The sequence below is a fragment of the Macrotis lagotis genome, chromosome 2 (assembly GCF_037893015.1).
Source record: "Macrotis lagotis isolate mMagLag1 chromosome 2, bilby.v1.9.chrom.fasta, whole genome shotgun sequence".
Lineage (NCBI taxonomy): Eukaryota > Metazoa > Chordata > Mammalia > Peramelemorphia > Peramelidae > Macrotis > Macrotis lagotis.
The window spans coordinates 290562449-290580041 of record NC_133659.1 but is presented as its reverse complement, the minus strand read 5'-3'; the positions used below and the strand labels follow the sequence as shown (position 1 = coordinate 290580041).

General features: G+C 36.7%; 3 protein-coding genes across 16 annotated transcripts in view; all 3 read left to right on the top strand.

Moving 5' to 3' along the window:
- Positions 1-2328, top strand: part of OSBPL8 (oxysterol binding protein like 8) — a 192673-nt gene extending 190345 nt beyond the window's left edge. For 13 of the 14 annotated variants that reach the window (XM_074226466.1, XM_074226462.1, XM_074226460.1 and 10 more), the window contains one exon: positions 993-2328. In XM_074226466.1, the coding sequence (XP_074082567.1) occupies positions 993-1122 (130 nt within the window). In that variant the 3' untranslated portion in view covers positions 1123-2328. The remainder of the gene's footprint in view (positions 1-992) is intronic. The other variant, XM_074226464.1, reaches the window with a different exon arrangement.
- Positions 2329-5397: 3069 nt separating this feature from the next.
- The window catches only part of LOC141515136 (uncharacterized), a 77552-nt gene continuing 65356 nt past the window's right edge, over positions 5398-17593 (top strand). Inside the window, exon 1 of the mRNA XM_074226454.1 lies at positions 5398-6022. Coding sequence (XP_074082555.1) covers positions 5961-6022 — 62 coding nt within the window. The 5' untranslated portion in view covers positions 5398-5960. The remainder of the gene's footprint in view (positions 6023-17593) is intronic.
- Positions 6016-8743, top strand: BBS10 (Bardet-Biedl syndrome 10). The gene is given in 3 exon segments (XM_074226470.1): positions 6016-7154; positions 7156-7202; positions 7205-8743. Coding segments are annotated over 3 exon segments (1971 nt in total). The 5' UTR covers positions 6016-6600; the 3' UTR covers positions 8575-8743.

Here is a 17593-nt window from a genome sequence, read left to right as displayed (position 1 = left end):
CAGTAGAAATGATAAGAAATATCTGCCCTGAGAAGACCTCACAAACGTCTCTAATGCCACCTCAGTGAAGAGAGGTGCTCCAGGGTCCTTGTCAGGGCTCTTCCTCCTTGACCTCAGCTGGGAGGCCAGCAGCCTAGGCACCAGGGGCTCCTCCGAGGACACTTGTCCTAAGTCAGAATTGTTTTCTTCCTCTTTAGGTATGTTTTCTGTTCTTTTTGCCTGGAAGTCATTCTGTCATTTTTAATAAAATATGATAACTTGATGGGGAGGTGTTCCTCAGACTGCTTTGCATTCTTTTTCTAACAGGGAGATCATCAATACTACAAGCACATGTAGCTAGTATTTTCCATAACCATAAAGATAAACATTGCACACTTTATCAAAATCAATTCAGTTCAGTAGTTTGTTATATACCAGAATTTGTGCTAGTCCTAGAGATCCAAAGAGCAGAGAGGAAATATTCCCTGCCCTCAAGAAACTTGGAATCTGTTGGAGAATTCTATATTAACTAGAGAATTCATCCTGCTCCCCATCTTCACTTGAAACTTTCTTTCTTACTAGTCATCCTTAAGACTTCTCTCATGGAAAAGGGCTGTAATAATCTACCTCTGGAAACCTTTAGCCCCCTGTTTGCAATTTCTTTCTGAACTCATTAGCATCCCTGTAGAGACTCTTTCTCCTCTCTCGGCTCTATTTGTCATTCAAGTCAAATCTTCCTCTTCTTCCCCACCTTCCTCTTATTTCTTTTCTTTTTTCTTTTTATTAAAGATTTTATTTGAGTTTTACAATTTTTCTCCCAATCGTACTTCCCTCCCCCCACACCCCCACCCCATGGAAAGCAATCTCTCAGTCTTTGTTTTTTCAGATTTAAAGTATCAGTAATATATATTCTGCCTAGCTTACAGGTTGTTGACTCAGATGAAACATTGAACTTGAAAGTGCTTTGAAAACTTCAAGTAATATATAAATATGTATTGCCTTGTTTTTTGTAGAAATATTATGGCTCTACGAAATCATCTTATTTCAAGTTCAACTGCCACAGACTATTTCCTACAACCAAGAGACCACTTCATTTTCCTGCTGATTTTGCTACATATCATAATAAACTTCATGTTTAAGTAGAATCCCTTATATAATAATTGAATCAATTAAATGGAATGATTAGATTTAGCCTGGGACCATTTTTCAAGTTGGTTTGAACTTTATTCAAACAATTCAATATTTCTCTAAAGAACCTTAGAGCTAAGTTTTGACCTCTCATGCCTTGTGTCCTTAACTGGAACAAGAATTGTCCTATCTGGTTAACGTGAAAATTGCGTAAGTGCCAGAACATCTCTTGTTTTTATCCATGTGTGTGCATCTGTGCTGGTGTACAGTACATATCCATATAGGTCCTGTAGCTATTATTAGTTCCTGAGGATAGTCATATAGTCTATTGCAATGTTTAAATCTGTAGTCATGAGGTCTTGTTAACAAACATGCTGTTAAGTTTGCAAAACTATGTACAGTGACCAGTTTTCTTCACAAAATAGGCACAAAACTTTATTGATGAAAACTTACAATATGGGGGAAAATAGAGAAATAGTTTTAGCTAAAGAACTTGCTTTACTGTACACAGATCACTTCCAAAGGGCCTAATTTTTATCTCTCTCTTCTATGAAAATAGTGACACTGGATCAGAAACCAAAAGTCACATGAAGGATTTTTTCATTTTATTTTTTTTCTGTGAGGACCCTTAGCATATGTTTAATGTAAGTAACTTTTTATATGGACATGCTTATGTATGTACACATAGAAAAGTCTCTGCGTCTAGTAATAATCTTTGCATCTTTCTTGTCATGTTTTATGATGCCCCCTTGAGCATATCTTAGAAAATATCTGTAAATTTATCTCTTTAAGCAAGACCTAACAATATTAATGGCCTGCCAGCACTTCCACCATTAAGAATCTAAATTTCAGAAAGACAAGAGAACTTAATTTCATTATAGTAAATTGGAAGAAAACTGCTTTGGGTATTAAATTAATCTTTGCTATCTGAATTTTTTTATAATGTGTTTCCTAGAATTCAGCAATGACTGCTGTCTGTGACTTTACATGCAGCCTACAGAATTTAAAAGGCTGAAACAGATGAGATAAGTCAGGTTATTATCACTAGTAATTGACTTGTTTTAGGAATAATTCTTGAACTTTTATTTATACCTTACTCTGTTTAATAAAGAGCACAGAAAACTATAATTACCATTAAAGTTTTTTACTTCAAAAGCCAAAAAGAGATAGAAAATGAGAGATAATGGCCTGGATATATTTCTGTAAATTGTTTCTTTCTTTCTTGTTTTTAAATCACTTTTAAGATACATAGCAGTGTTAAATACACAAAAAGAGTCCTCTTATTCCTCTTAGTAATTTAAAACCCATGTTAGTCACAGTGCTGTAGGATCCTGTTATATGTTTTAAGCTTCATGATACAGTTTAGTTCTTTAATTTAAAGGTTTGAACTTTTTTGGATTTTTACAAGCTTTTTATAGTACTCAAAAGCAATTTTTGTGATTTACTTAAATATATAACATTTAAATATTTTGTGTAGTCTTGAAAATACAATTCTGAGATTTATCGGTAATAAGGGTTGAGGAGGAGCAAATCAAATTTTGACTTTGACAGAATGAAAACTACAAGCCAGAAAGAGCAGAGTAAGAGATGTATGATGAATTATGAAAAGTGAATAGATATATCTTACAGATCTGAGTGTCCTAAGTGGAATGCTTAGGTAGTATGAATCTTACTTCCATACGAATCCAATTTCTCATGCATAATTAGCAAAAAGAAATGAACCAATTTAATCAGTTGGAAATAATCATATAGGTAAAGATAAAAAGGTTACCTGTATCAAACATTTCCATATTAGGAACCACAATATTCCAACTTGTACTTTGTATTTTCTCCAAATCATCATTCCACTGCCAGCCTCCTTCTATATATCTGTTGTATTGAATGTGTATTGAATGCTATTTTATAAACAGTTTAAAAAACTATTTAAATTAGTATCGCTATACAAATATTACTTTACTGTCACATTTCAGTTTCAGTTGAAAATTGAAACATTTTTGTAGTTGAGCTGATGGTGGTGTGTGGTTCGTTGCCAGATTTATTTCTTTTTATTCTTATGTTTGTGTATTATTGTTAAGATATAGATGTGTTGGAAAAACATCCCTGACTAATCTAAAAGGTGATTGTTTGCTTCATTTCTTCCTTAATCTCAGTTTTATGACTGGGATCATACGATCTCATAATAGGTTTAATTCCTGACTCAGGAGGCAGAAAATATTTCATGAAGCTTAGAAAAGGAAAAATTAAAAATTTTCATGACTGTTTTATTATATGCTTAAAAGCACATATCTAATCCAATATTTCTTAATATTTTTAGTCACATGAAGTTCCTTTCTGTGAGCTGAACACTACACTCAGGAATTGGTGGCTTAGTATTAGACCAATGTTGGTAATAGGCTTGCTATAGGAACCCTTTAAAACACATATTTAACGTTGTATTTAACCATAACATGTTGTTGACATTGAATGTCCTTTACTTAAGAGTAACCTGTTTTCCTTCTACACATTTATTCATAAAAGAACTGTGATTGTATAGTCTGCAGTTGTCTGAGGCTGGTGCCTCCTTTTGTAAGGTCAAGGATTAAACTCCTTAAGACCTGTTTTCTTATTTCATTACTGTCTTTTTTTTTAATAGAAATTTAGAGATGGGCTGTTTTTGTTTTTAAATGTCAACCTTTTTCTTTTTTTGTGAGATGCATTTGGCCTATCAAAAGAGATTATACAAGTCATGTGACATATTAATTAGAGTTACAGCAATAGAAAATTTTTTCTTACATTTGACATGTCAGTACTTTTTTGCAGCACTCATAAAGGTAGAGTTCTATTCACATTAGCACAAATAGCCATCTGCATTCCATTGAATTTTGCCTTGTAAAATACAGCACTCATTTAATATTTATGCTTTTGTGCCTCTAGGAAATCTTTTTGCCAGTTGTATTTACTGAGAGAAATCTGAATTCAAAGTATTTGTTAACGATTGAGTAGATTTTTTCCTTAAAAGGGTTATTGTCACTTTATTTTCTTTTATAAATATATTTAGATAGTAATGCTGTACTTTTATAAGGGTTTGTCTAATTACTGTCCGTAAAGTATATCCTCCGCTCTTCAGATATCACAGAAATAGATTTGTCAGATTATTTCTGAGTATTGTAAACAGTGCCTTTTTGATGCATTAACACTGTTTGGGGATGTATAAAGAACTTGTCAATTTGTGCCATATATACATAAAAGACAACTTTTGTGGGAGGCAGTTACTTTTAACTTTTTGAAAACTATCTCGCTTTAGTCAAAATTCTAAGAAATGTATACAATTTCATTTTTTTCTAGTTTTTAGTATTTCTACTGAGTGGTACATCTGTGCTGTTTGTTTTCTATACAGTGAAGGTATAATTCATTGTGGCATTATTGAAGAGCCATTAAAGGACATCATAGATTATTTTGAATTTATTATGTTAAATATGCAAAAAAATTAAACTTAATATTTAGATCTAAATTGACATTTTAAACAGCTTAAAAAACACATAGAAACTAATACATTTACATTCAACTTTTACTTAAATGGGAAAATGATCATTTAAAATGCATAGCCTGCCAGTAATATGTACTTTTATTTCATTTTGTTCTTGCCGGGAAATGTCATTTTGGCATTTTTTAATTTTCTCTTTTGTTACTTTTAACATATATTGCTTGTTTTTGCACTGTTGCATTTTAAAATTGAAAATGGACTATTAAAAGTTCTATAGGACCAGTGTCTCATTAATCTGATTAATATATATGTGTTTATATGAATATAAATATATATATATATCAAAGAGCCACAAAGAAACCCATGACAAAATGAATGTGAATGTTCTGCCTAAAATATTTATTTAGAAAAATTATTTCATGTTTCTGCATCTATCATGTAAAATTACTTTAGTGTCACATTATTGAGAAACTTATTTAATGAAAAACGCGATGTAACATTCAAGATAAGGAGCCACAAAAATCCGGTGGCAGTTTTCACTCTCGGGCATGCGCAGCGCGAACCCCAGCTCCACAGCCTGTTCCCGGCCGCTTGTAACTTCGGGCACTACCACGGGTCGATAGTTCTGGATGATTCCTAGAATAAAGCCATGTTCTCTGCAGCCGCTGCCTGGGAGTGTCGGGGTCTCCGAGCCCCCGAGGGGCAAGGCCCGAGGCTTTGGCCTGGAGGCCCGGGGAAGGGGAGGGAGGACCCCTGCGGCCGCGATGGAGGCCCCGGGCTGGACCCCACTTCCGGGGGAGGAAGGGGGAGGCGGGGCGAGGAAGGGGCGGAGATCACGTGTGCCGCCACGTGACCGCAGGGGCAGGGACACAAAGCTTGTTCACGGCGGGTTTCACAATGTTTAACTTCTTGGTTTTACAACACTAATTTTCTCTCTATCTCAACTACTTAACATTTTAAAGAAAAAAAAATTAGTGAATACATTGAAAAAAGTCTAAAACTCTATGCAACCTTGGAGGTATAAAGCGGCAGTAAATGAGCATGCGCGCGCTCCAAGGGCCGCTAACTGTCCCGAATCCCCATTGGAGCGAGGGCCACCGCGTGCCTGAGAGGTTAAAAAGCGCATGCTCCACAAAGGAGAGGGCTCCACTCAACCTGCCAACTCCTTCCGGCTCATGCTGGAAGCCCGCGTCACGTGGGTGGGGGCCGGCTTCCGCCGAAAGGCCGCCTGGCCTCCCGCCCCGCCCCGCCCCAGGAACCCGTAGGGCGAGTGTGGCAGCATGGCGCCCGGCGGGCTGGGGTCGCGCAGGCGCCCGAGGCCCTGGAGAATGCCGGAGCGGCGGCGTCGGGCCGAGGGGCGGCAGGTGCCGTGCGCCAAGCCCGCCGGCCAATGCTGCTGAGCCGCGACGGGGCCGCCTCCCGGGGCGCTGAACGTGGCGCACCCCCGGCCAGGTAGGGCCGCGCCGCCTGCACCCCGCGGGGCCTCCATGGGCCTGGAGGAGCGTTTTGTGGGGGGGAGTGTCAGGATGGGAGATTCCGGGATGAAATCCGGCCCCTTTGTGGCTTGGTGACCCGGGGGAGTGAGCAGTTCCATGTATGAGCCTTCACATGGGATGCGTGTGTGCGTCATGTGTGTTCCACATAGCTGTGTTTGCACATCGACATACAGAACATAGGTGACGATAAATAAATAATGACCCCCGCTGTAAGGAAAGCCCAGAAGTGAGAAGAAACTACATGGCTATTTTCAAGTAACAGCTAGAATGAGACGTTTACATGCTGAAAAAGTTATTTTTATTGATTCACATGATGTTTTGCCGCCCCAAAGCCCCTCTTCCAATAATATTAAAACAATATTGTTCCCAACCAAATACTGTCTCCCTTTCCAATGAGTTTTTGTTACTTAGAGTAATATTATAGCAAAGGTTTCATTTTGTTTTGAAAATTTAAAGATCGATGTTTTCATTTCTATTATGAACATATAAACCATATGGATCTTGATTGCTTTATTTTTTTCTTTTTCAAGCAGAATGATAGTGAACTGTGTTTCCATGAATTGGAATGTGACTGGAGATGGTGCTAAAACATGCATTATCCTTCTTTGTGATTTCCTCCGAGGACTTAAGGCAGTCACGGATAAGGAAAGGACTTCTTTTGGGGAAAGTATTCAAAGCCAAGAAAGACACTGGAAAAATTGTTGCCAGTGGAAATACATTTCTCAAACAATTTTGAAATTCCAAGCACACACATTAGACTCCATTGTGGCTCAGTATGTGAGTAAACACTTTTTGTCTATCTTTTCTATTTCTGGAAAAGAGAAAAAGTGTTGTAGGAGCTCACTAGAGTTACTATTAGATGCATATTTTTGTGGAAGAGTGGGAAGAAATAATGAGAAATTTATTTCACAGTTAACGTGTGATTATTTTTATAAATGTTTGAGCCATGAAGATGGTAGGGATGAAATGATGGATTTAGTAGATGAATGTTTTCTGGAGTTGTGCACTGGTGTCACAGAACTTCCAGGATCAAGTTCAAGGATCATATCAGGGTTTGTTATTCATAGAGATTTTTCTCTTTACTGTCCAACAGTGTATTAAGAGAATAATCATTGTAACCAAATCCATTCAACCTGCACTTCTACCGCTCATTCTGAGTTTATTATAAAATGAGAAGCACAATTTCAAGCATCTCACCTTTGGATTACAGAAAGGACAAAAACTATAATGAAAGATTTGCAAAGTAAGGGTATAAAATCGCTTTTGTCTAGTGTAAAGCAGCAGGATGCAGTTATTTATTATGCAAAACTGAATGGCATATCAGTGGTAGAGTGTCTACCATGAGAAGAAATTTCTCTCCTTTGTACAATCATTGCTCTGTCACCTTTTATGCCATCATGGTGCACTTCACAGTGTCACATTTCTGACACTGCAGTAGTGAAATATTCTCAGCCCATTTTGCTAAATTCTAAAAGGTATATTCATCTTGGCTTACTTGGCTCACGCTCTTTTATACCTCACTGTTTGATTCTTTGTGGACCAGTCCAAGGTCTTACTGACCAGCATATTCATGCTTTCCATGGAGCATTTAAGGTACTTAGACAACTCTTTAAGACACTTTATCTCAGTTACAAAACACAAGGAAACAAGCCAAATGAGACCTCAAATTCTGATACTTCTAGAGATAAGGAAAAAAATCACCATTTGATAGAAGTTTATAGAACTTTGGTTGAAAGACTGTGTCAGGACTCAGTTGTAAATAGTAAAGACAATCCATCAAGAACACAATCTCATTTAATAGACTCTTCAGATTTGGTACTCTCAGGTATAGAATCAGAGAATAATATTCCAAGTACAACTCTAACACACACACACACACACAAAATAAAGGGAGACTTTGAATCCCTAATATGTACGTATCCCAACAAAACTGGGATTAATAATGCCAAAGAACTGCTTGTGGCTATCGGGTATGGTTATAACAGTCATTCCCTGACAGAAATTTCTGCTGAACAATTAAGTGTCATTGAACAGACTTGCAAAATGAGCAGTACAGCCATAGGCATGACATCAAAGGAAGCATTTCAGAGCACTTCAAAAAGTTACTGTACCTCCTTTATACAGGCTGGTTTTGTTTTACCAGTAGGTGGTCATTTTGAGATCCTATTACATTATTATCTTAACTATTCTAGATAGTGGCAACAACCAGAACTAACTATGATTAGTTCATTAATAGCTAATGCATTGCTAAGTGTTCCAAAACCCCTTTATAAGGCTAAGAGAGGAAATAAAAGCTTTTGTCATGTGTACTTAAGAACTATGCATACTCTACAAGCTAAGCAGTGGATGGTGGGGGGTCAAATGGGCCTTGAATCAGTAGCTTGTAAATACCAATTACTAACATCAGTGCTTTCCTGCTTATCAAAGCTCTTAACTGTTGATTTAATCATCAGGATTAATAAACAACCACAAAAGACAGGTGATGATGAGACAGAAGAGGATGTGTAAAGATAGCAGTTTTGTTCTCAGTGGGTTTTCTTTTTAATCTGGCTCCTTCTATGAAGGACAGATGGAGAACTGTCCCTCAGTCTAATTCTTCTAGGCTCTCAAAGATGAAATCATAAGATTATTAGTCATTTTGTGGGTGGCTAGGTGGCACAGTGGTTTAGACCTTGAAGTCAGGAGTACCTGAGTTCAAATATGGCCTCAGACACTTAATAATTACCTAGCTGTGTGGTCTTGAGCAAGCCACTTAACCCCATTTGCCTTGCAAAAACATTAAAAAAATAGTCATTTTGTGCCTAGAATGGTGAACAATGAAACTTAAAAGGCTTTAAAAGCCTTACACATTTGTTTGTTCCCAAACTAGGAATATTGTTCCCTGGGAACTATATCTGTTTGTTTCTTTTTTTTCTCTGTCTGATCTTATAATTGTGTTGGGGGAGAAGGGTATAAGAGGGTTTGTTAATCTCTCCATTTCTCTCTTTTTCATTTCCTTTCTATCTTTGTATATTACCTGTTCATAGTGTAGGTCAGAAAAAAATATTTTTATTTGCTGTACTATAAAATTCCAAACAAATATCAGGTTTTATAAAAAATACCTTGCCCTTTGTTTTAATTCTTTCCATTATTATATTTGTTCCATAACCATATTAATAAAGAATGAGTTCACATAATTTTATTATGGTTCTATTTATATTTCTTCAAATATTGTCCATTTATTATTTCACAACCATAAACATTGATTGACCTGGGTCATAACTTAGAAAATTACACTTTTTTTTCCTTGGAAACTAATGGCTCAAGGCAGCTAACTGGTACAGTGGATAATCTGGAGTCCTGGAATCAGTACACCTGAGTTCAGATCCATATTCACATACTTCCTGATTGTGTGAACCAGGGCATGTCACTTGACCTTGATTGCTTCCAAAAAAAAGGAAACTAATGACTTTAATCTGAACCGAACAATTAACCTTGTCTTTAGAAGTATGATTGTAATTCATTTATTTTCTAATTGTTTGGCTCACTGTGTTATTATCTATTGAGTAGTAAACTCATTGAATCATGTAATTTTAGAATGTATGCTATAAATAGATATATGAACACTGAAAGAATAGTAACATTTTCAAATTTCCTCATTTAAATTTATTTTCATTCTAGGTAGTCCCCAAGTTATTAGCCAATTTCTATAGACATTATTTGGGACGTTATATATTTCCCCTTGAAACAATGTAAATGGTACTTCTATTCTAGTGCAGAGAATGCTACCCCTAATGTTCTATCATTTATTGATGTTGTTTGTCTCTTTGGAGCCTGTCTGGGATTTTTTGTGACAAAAGATACTGGAGTAATTTGCCTTTTCCTTCACCAGCTCATTTTACAGGTGAGAAAACAGAAACAAACAGGGTGAAGTGACTTTCCCAGAGTCACAGAGCTTCTAAGAGACTCCAGGCTCAGAGCTCTAATGTTCTTTGGTACCACCAGCTGCCCCTTTTTTTTCAGCTACTACTTCCTTTTTCATTTAGCCCTGGAAGAAAGTATGCTTCAAGTCATAAGATGCTTAAGAATTGAAAGAGAATTCAGAAATCATCTAACACAACTCTTCCCCCAAAGCATCAATCTATTCTACAGCATCCTGGATAAATGGTCATAGCTATTTATGACCTTTAGACTACCGCCTGTGTTCTGTGATGGCAAGGCAGTGCAGTGGATAGAGCACCAAATCTGGAGATGGGAAGATCTAGCTTCAAACACTCAATAGCTGTGTTACCTTGGGCTAGTCTCTTAACCTCTCAATGTTTAAGTTCTCTCATCTGTAAAAATGGATACAAAAATGAATATAACACAATTATATATGTAACAAGTATAAATATGTAATATATATATATCTTATTATATATATGCACTGCACATATATTTCACATACAAATATATATTATATATAAATACTAAAACCTCCCAGGATTGTTGTGAGGATAAAATAAGATAATGTTATACAGTACTATATAAACAATACCTGTTATAATTACTAGGATGCTTTTCTATATGAGTCAAAAATTGGACTTGGAGATTATACTAGCTGTGTGATCCTGAGCAAGTCACTAATACTCTGTCTCAGTTTTCTCACCCATAAAAGAGGGATTGTGAGAGAACCTTCCTCCTGACGTCATGAGAATCAATCGGAAAATTGTAAAGCAGTCCTGTCCCTGGCACGTAGTAAAGGCTATATAAAGTTAGATATTATCATTTTTATTGAAATCTATGTCCCTGTCTATAATTTCCACCCATTGGTCCTAATTCCGATTTCTGTTATCAAATTAAAATCTTTGAATATTTGAAGGCAATGATAATGTCACCAATGGTGTGATTTATTATCTTCTCTGGATGCATGTGCCACTGGTAGAAGCAATTCATTGGTTTGGGGACATAGATTTCCTTTGCCATTCCCAGATCTAGTATTTTGCAATCTGTTTTCTAGGCCTCTGAAACCCCAACCTTGGTTAAGAATTGGTCATTTCTGTCACTGTTATGAAAACTGTTAGGTTACTGCCTGTAATAACTGACAATTTCCAAATTGTGCTTTATAAATGTACCATAAGAAACTTTGAATATTAAGAATCTAGAAAAACATGAATAAAGTGAAATAATCAGCCAATATGCAATGCCTACAGCAATATATGTGGAGAGAGCAGAAAAATCCTCTTCTAAGCTAGGATTGACAAAAGTAGACCTGATCACTCAGGAATGTAATGGAAGGAATTAAACACTTGCAGAACCTAGTTAATAAAAACTTTACTTAGCAATAGTTTGAAAAGGATATCCAGAAAGGATGCAGCATTGATTGAATTGGGAGCGCTCTCCTCTGAAGTCAGGATGGTTAGAAAGTATCAAACTTGGCATTGACTCCTCATGTGTTGGTTTTTGTACTTGGGCAACCTTGAAGTTTGGAGCAGCTGGGTTGAGAGCTAGATGGAGCTTTGGTCTGAGTCCAAATGTAATGTCAGATACTTTCTAGCTTTGTGACCCTGAGTAAGTCACTTAATACTGTTTGCCTCAGTATCTTCATCTGTAAAAGGAGCTAGAGAAGGAAAACAGACCATTCCAGTATCTTTGTCAAAAAAACTTCAATTGAGTCACAAAGAATGGGACAAAACTAAAAAAAAAACCAAAAAACCCAAACTGTACAAATAGCTTTTCTTAAATATGCAACATTGCTTCTCCAAGCCCAAGACTGACTTCAGTATCTGATTGATAAACTCAGCAAGCATCTGCTCCAACAGCTGAATCCTTTGCATAGAGTCGCTGCCTTTAGGGCTAATTAATGTTTGAACAGGTCCAGAAATTCTTTTAAATTTCCTTAAATCAACCAGCAGGGGGCTGTGTTTCTGTTAATAGAAGATAAACCATCAGCTATTTCTTTAGGGGGCAAAACTTCAGGACTGCATTGGGAAAGTGACTGACTATTGTCCCCCAAATCTTTCCTCCACTAATTCTTCTATGGTACTCTTAGTTACTCTCTCCGATCTTTCATGTCACTCCAGAATAAATGGTATTGAAATATATTATATTGAAACTTTTTTTAGTTTTATCCCTTCTGGAAATTTGTAAGCTTTTAGAGGACAAGAATCAAGTCTAATTTTTATATCCTCAATGACCTGTACTGAGTATTACAGGTAATAGGTGATAAACCTTTGTTTAATTTCATTGAAGATAGTATTTGAAGTTTCATAGGATAGATGGAAATGGAAATTAGATTATTTTCTATGAATTTCTCAAGGATTATTGAAGAAAATCTTAGTACTCTTCTTAAATCCTCTGATCTAAATATCAAAACTGGGTCTGCACCCATGCTCACCACCTTCTCTCACATTTTTTTTTAAATGCATGGAATCCATGTAGTTTTTTTTGTTTTGTTTTTAGGTTTTTTGTAAGGCAAACAGGGTTAAGTGGCTTGCCCAAGGCCACGCAGATAGGTAATTATTAAGTGTCTGAGACCGGATTTGAAGCCAGGTGCTCCTGACTCCAGGGCCAGTGCTTTCTCCACTACACTACCTAGCTGCCCCCACCTTTTCTCACTCTTAGAGGATGTGGTGTCCTTCTTCTTCCCCAAAACTAGCCTATCGGATTACATCTTTTGCCCTGTTTCTTGGCAAGGTGTTTCAGGTTGCTCTCTGATGCAAAGCCACAGCTTTCAAAAAAAAAAAAAAAAAAAACCAAATGAGTATTCTTCTGGCCATGCTATATGGCAATACTTTATAATCAAGCAATCCCAAATTCGGGGAGGGGGGAAGTTGTCAGAAGTAGGAAGTCAAGTGACTTTAAAGAAAAATATTTTTGTTTACTGTTGTTTCTATGTTTAAGATTATAAAATAAGAAAGGAATCTAAACATCATCCAGTCCCATATTCTCCTTTTATATGTAACCATTGGATTGAAGGACAAATTGTATGGTATCCTTTCTTCTTTTATGAAAACTGATTACTCAATACCTTTCAGTTGAGTGAACGGCAATTGGAATTGGCACAAGCAGGAGAGAAAAGATCTTGGGATCTTTTACCTTCTAGCTTATATAGAGAAGATGCACAATGACAACCTCTTTTCAGAGAGAGAGATAGACTCTAGGAGGAAGCCAATGTCAATGGAATCATTCTCCATTACATCCCTATCCTAAGCTTCAGAGAATTTCCTTTTTGATGACACTTGGGATTCTCTCTCTTAGTTGAGCTGAGTTACCTTGATCCTAAGGAGAGGTCTCAATAAATCTCTCTTGTCTGATTTATATTTTCATATACATACATATGTATGTATATGAGAATACATACCATCTTTCACTTCTGTTTTGGTTCCAATGTGGGTAATTGAATTTCTTTACTCTTTCCTTATTTTGTCAGAAAAAACTGCATTTAGTTTCTTTTTCTAATCCTCATATGATTTGGGGAAGGATATTTCCACACTAGAAATCCCCCGGGCTGCTAAAATCATGGACCCAGATAAAATAAATAAAAATCCACTATTATTATTATACAAAGTCATTTATTAATAAATAGATCTCCTTCATTATAATTAATTTGTGTTTAACATTCACAAATTATGTGGTTGTTCCCGTATTGTGATGAGATTTTATTATGTCCACATACAACCAAGACTAACAAAGAATCTTGAGGGTGTAGTACCATTTTCTTAAAATGTCATTTACTGATACAATGAAAAAAAAGGATTTCTAGAAAATGCTGGCTCAGCAACCAGAATCGTTCTCTTCTCCCTGCCCCCCAAATCCCTAATAGATAAATAACTTTTTCAGTAAGGTCTGTTTAAAATTAAGGACACATCAATTATACTTCTCCATGGTGTGATTATCAACATTCTACAGCTGAACCCTTGATGTTCCCTTAAAATAATTCTTTCCAAGATAACAGTTCATGAGAGAGAGAGAGAGAGAGAGAGAGAGAGAGAGAGAGAGAGAGAGAGAGAGAGGAGAGACCTTCAGACTATAACTGGAGAAGAGCTATGGCATTAATGATGGAAATGAATGCATCTCTCTTTACCCATTCACCTGTGTCTAAATGTGGGAATTCCACATTAGAAAATCTGGGATTGGGGTGGCTAGGTGGTGTAGTGGATAAAGCACTGGCCTTGGAGTCAGGAGTACCTGGGTTCAAATCTGGTCTCAGATGCTTAATAATTACCTAGCTGTGTGGCCTTGGGCAAGCCACTTAACCCCATTTGCCTTGCAAAAATCTAAAAACAAAGAAAATCTGGGATCAATTCCTTTGAACAGAAATAATAGCTTAGTTACTGGGTGACCTAGATTTTAATGTGTGAAAATTTTCCAAGCAGAGCTATAAACTAAAACTTATCTAGACAAAGCCATCCAAATGAAACTCCCAAAAGTCTTGGTGCATTTTTTACAAAAGCTTTTGAAGCTTTAATTGCTTAAAATAACTTTAATAATGCATGTAGAGTTTTGGGACATCCTGTATCTTGAATTTTTCACAACTAATCAATGAACACTTGTTGAATTTACACTATATTCTAGTTAGGTGCTATGAAGTACATGGAGAGAAATGAAACATGGCCCCTGTTCTCCAAAAGTTTATGTTTTGATAGGAAGGGTATACATACACACACACATACACATAGATGACTATCAATTCATGGTAGTACATAATAGGCAAACAATCTGCCAGACAATATGAAGACAGGAACTTCTAGCAGAAAGAAAAAAAATCATTATGTTTTGAGGTGGTTTGGAAAATTTTGACTTAGTAGATGAGACTTGACCAGGCCTTTGAAGACTTGAGAAGTGACTGTATCACAATCACAGCAATTGAACTTAGTGGATAGGATGAAGAAATTGGAGTTAAAAACACCCAGGTTCAGACCCTCCTTTTGACACATAATTTGCTCTATATGGCACTTAACATTTCTGTGTTCCAGGTATTTTCCCCAGGCTAAAAAAAGAGATGCTGACCTGGAGAAATTCTCTAAGAGAAATTGAAGATCAAAGACCCTACCCCTACCCACAAAAAAAGGAAAAAAAAATATCTACCTTGGAATTAGAAGATCCCAGAGATTCCTTCTAATTTTAAATCTATGATCCTATGATTTCAGCCAATGGTTCCAGAAGCACAAACCCTGCTTTAAGTACAGCTCTGATCAAAGCCCCTTTACTGAATCTGACCAACAGCAAACCTTGAATTCCTGGAAATACTCTGTTGTAAGAGCTTGAAACTTGAATCAAGGTAATACAGGAAGAAGGGTCCATCTTCAGTCTAGGTATCCTGAGTCTGATAGTTTAGTAGATGTGTTTAAAAGGATTAGAAAAACCTTGAGCAGGGTAGAACTCTTAAATTCAAACCTCTGTTGTACCAGGGGAAACATCAAGAAAAAAAGGTATAGGAGCTAATAATACTTCCCTTTTAGGATATCTGAAGACATAAAGTGGCAGAGGGAAAAATTAGAGTGACCATGAGTCTTCAAAAGAATAGAGTCACAATGAAAGTGTGATGAAATTATGGGAGCACAGAGAAATGTGATAAGGTCTTTTAGGGAAGATAACCAATCCAAAGAGGTATCCATACCACATGCCAACAAATGGAGGAAGAATATCTATGCCATTATCTAGTGAGGCAGTTCTTACACTCATCCTCAAAGGGAAAATGTATCATATCATAGCCTTTTTTAAAGGAATAAGGAAAGAAATTTTTTAAAGGGAGATGATGTTAGCCTTGGTAGCAGCAAAGCAGTCAGCACCATGGCCAGTGCTCTAGCAAAACTAAATAGCCTTGAGTTGGTGAGGCATAGAATCTTGTATTCAGAGTTGGGAAAGATGCTAGAATTCATTCACTCTAATCTGATGCACAACAAAGATTTACACCTGGGTTGTACTGCACAGTTATTGTGGTTGTGTTCAATGGTGGTGTTTCTTGGAATATTTAAGAATGAGGAAGGATTGTTGTTGCTAGGACTGGCAGATTAAATTTGGTTGGCCAATGTTAGTGATTTTCTGTATCAAATTAGACCCAGTTGAGCCTATGAAGTATGGGAAAGGCAATTTGCATTATCTTGGTTTCCCTAGAAGAAATTTCCCTAATATTATTTGAGCTCAGTGCTTTGCCCATAGTAGGAACTTAGTTTATTGAATTTATTGAATTGAATTGACCGTATCCACATGCTTCTTCTTTTGCTTTATCTGGAAGGGAAGTGGTCAGGGAGTAGAGTGTGTGTGTGTGTGTGTGTGTGTGTGTTTGTATCTTAGGGGGTTTGATATCATGTAAAAGTGGTGTCTTCTCTGAATGGCAAGAGTTCAGTATTGTGGAAAGGATTGCATCTGTGATGGGAAAGCCTTTCAGGTGCAGCTTTTGCTATATTTCTGATATGGAACTTATTTTGAAATCCTTCTCCATTACCATAATGGTCTCTTTGGAAGATTACAAAATTAGGAAGAGAAACACCTGAAGATTTTCAGCTTTGATTGGAGGAAGTTGTTTACTCTCAGTTCAATAGTTCAATTTCAGACAGCTTCCTTTCCTTGGATAGCCCTTGATCCACATTTCTGAATTTTAGTCTGAAAAAAGTCATAAGATTATAGATACAGAAATGAAAGAAACCTCAGAGACCAAGAAACCTCTGGCCCCCCTCATATACACATGTCAAAATAGAAGGATAAAGATAGTGAATGATTTGTTCAGGGTCACCATACTTTTTTTAAGCAGCTAAGGCAGGATTTCAATTCAGTTTTTCTTAATTTACAGCCAAGTGTCCTGACCACTAAACCACATTGCTAGCCCAGTCAGAAGATTCTGGGAGATTTATTAAGCAATCAGACTCAATTCAATTTGAAATGTAATTACTAAATATATATATACACACTAAATACTAAATACACTTGTTATGTTCCAAGAGAAAAAGGTTTGAGAACTGACAGGCTGTTCAGTTGTATCCAAGTCTTTGTGACTTTATTTGGGATTTTCTTGGCAAAGATACTAGGGTGCTTTGCCATTTCCTTCCCCAGTTCACTTTACAGATGAGAAAACTTAGGCAAATAGATATGTGATTTGCCAAGGTCGCACAACTATTAAGTGTCTGAGGCCAGATTTGAAAACAGGAAGATGAGTCTCCCTAACTCCAGGCCCAATATTTATCCACTCTGCCACCTTGCTTCCCTTTGGGGGCTAGGAATATCTGAGTTCAATATCTGCCTCTGATATATACTGATGATATCACTCTTGGCAAATCATTTAACTCCTAATTATTTTAGATAACTCTAATACTATAATTATAGAGAAAATACTAATCTGCATTGATAAAGGGAATTATTGAAATCACAGGTCCAGGTCCTCCCTATTCCACCATTTTCAGGTCAGGCTTTGCACAAAGCACCAGTCAGAGACAAAATTTCGGGGCTTTCTTCATCACACTGAATTGTATACAGTGCTTTGGCCTCTAGGTAGGCAGAAAAATCTAGGTAGCTCCCTCAGACTGACAGTTTTGTGCCCCCCCCAACCAATTTGGTTTATATATCAAAG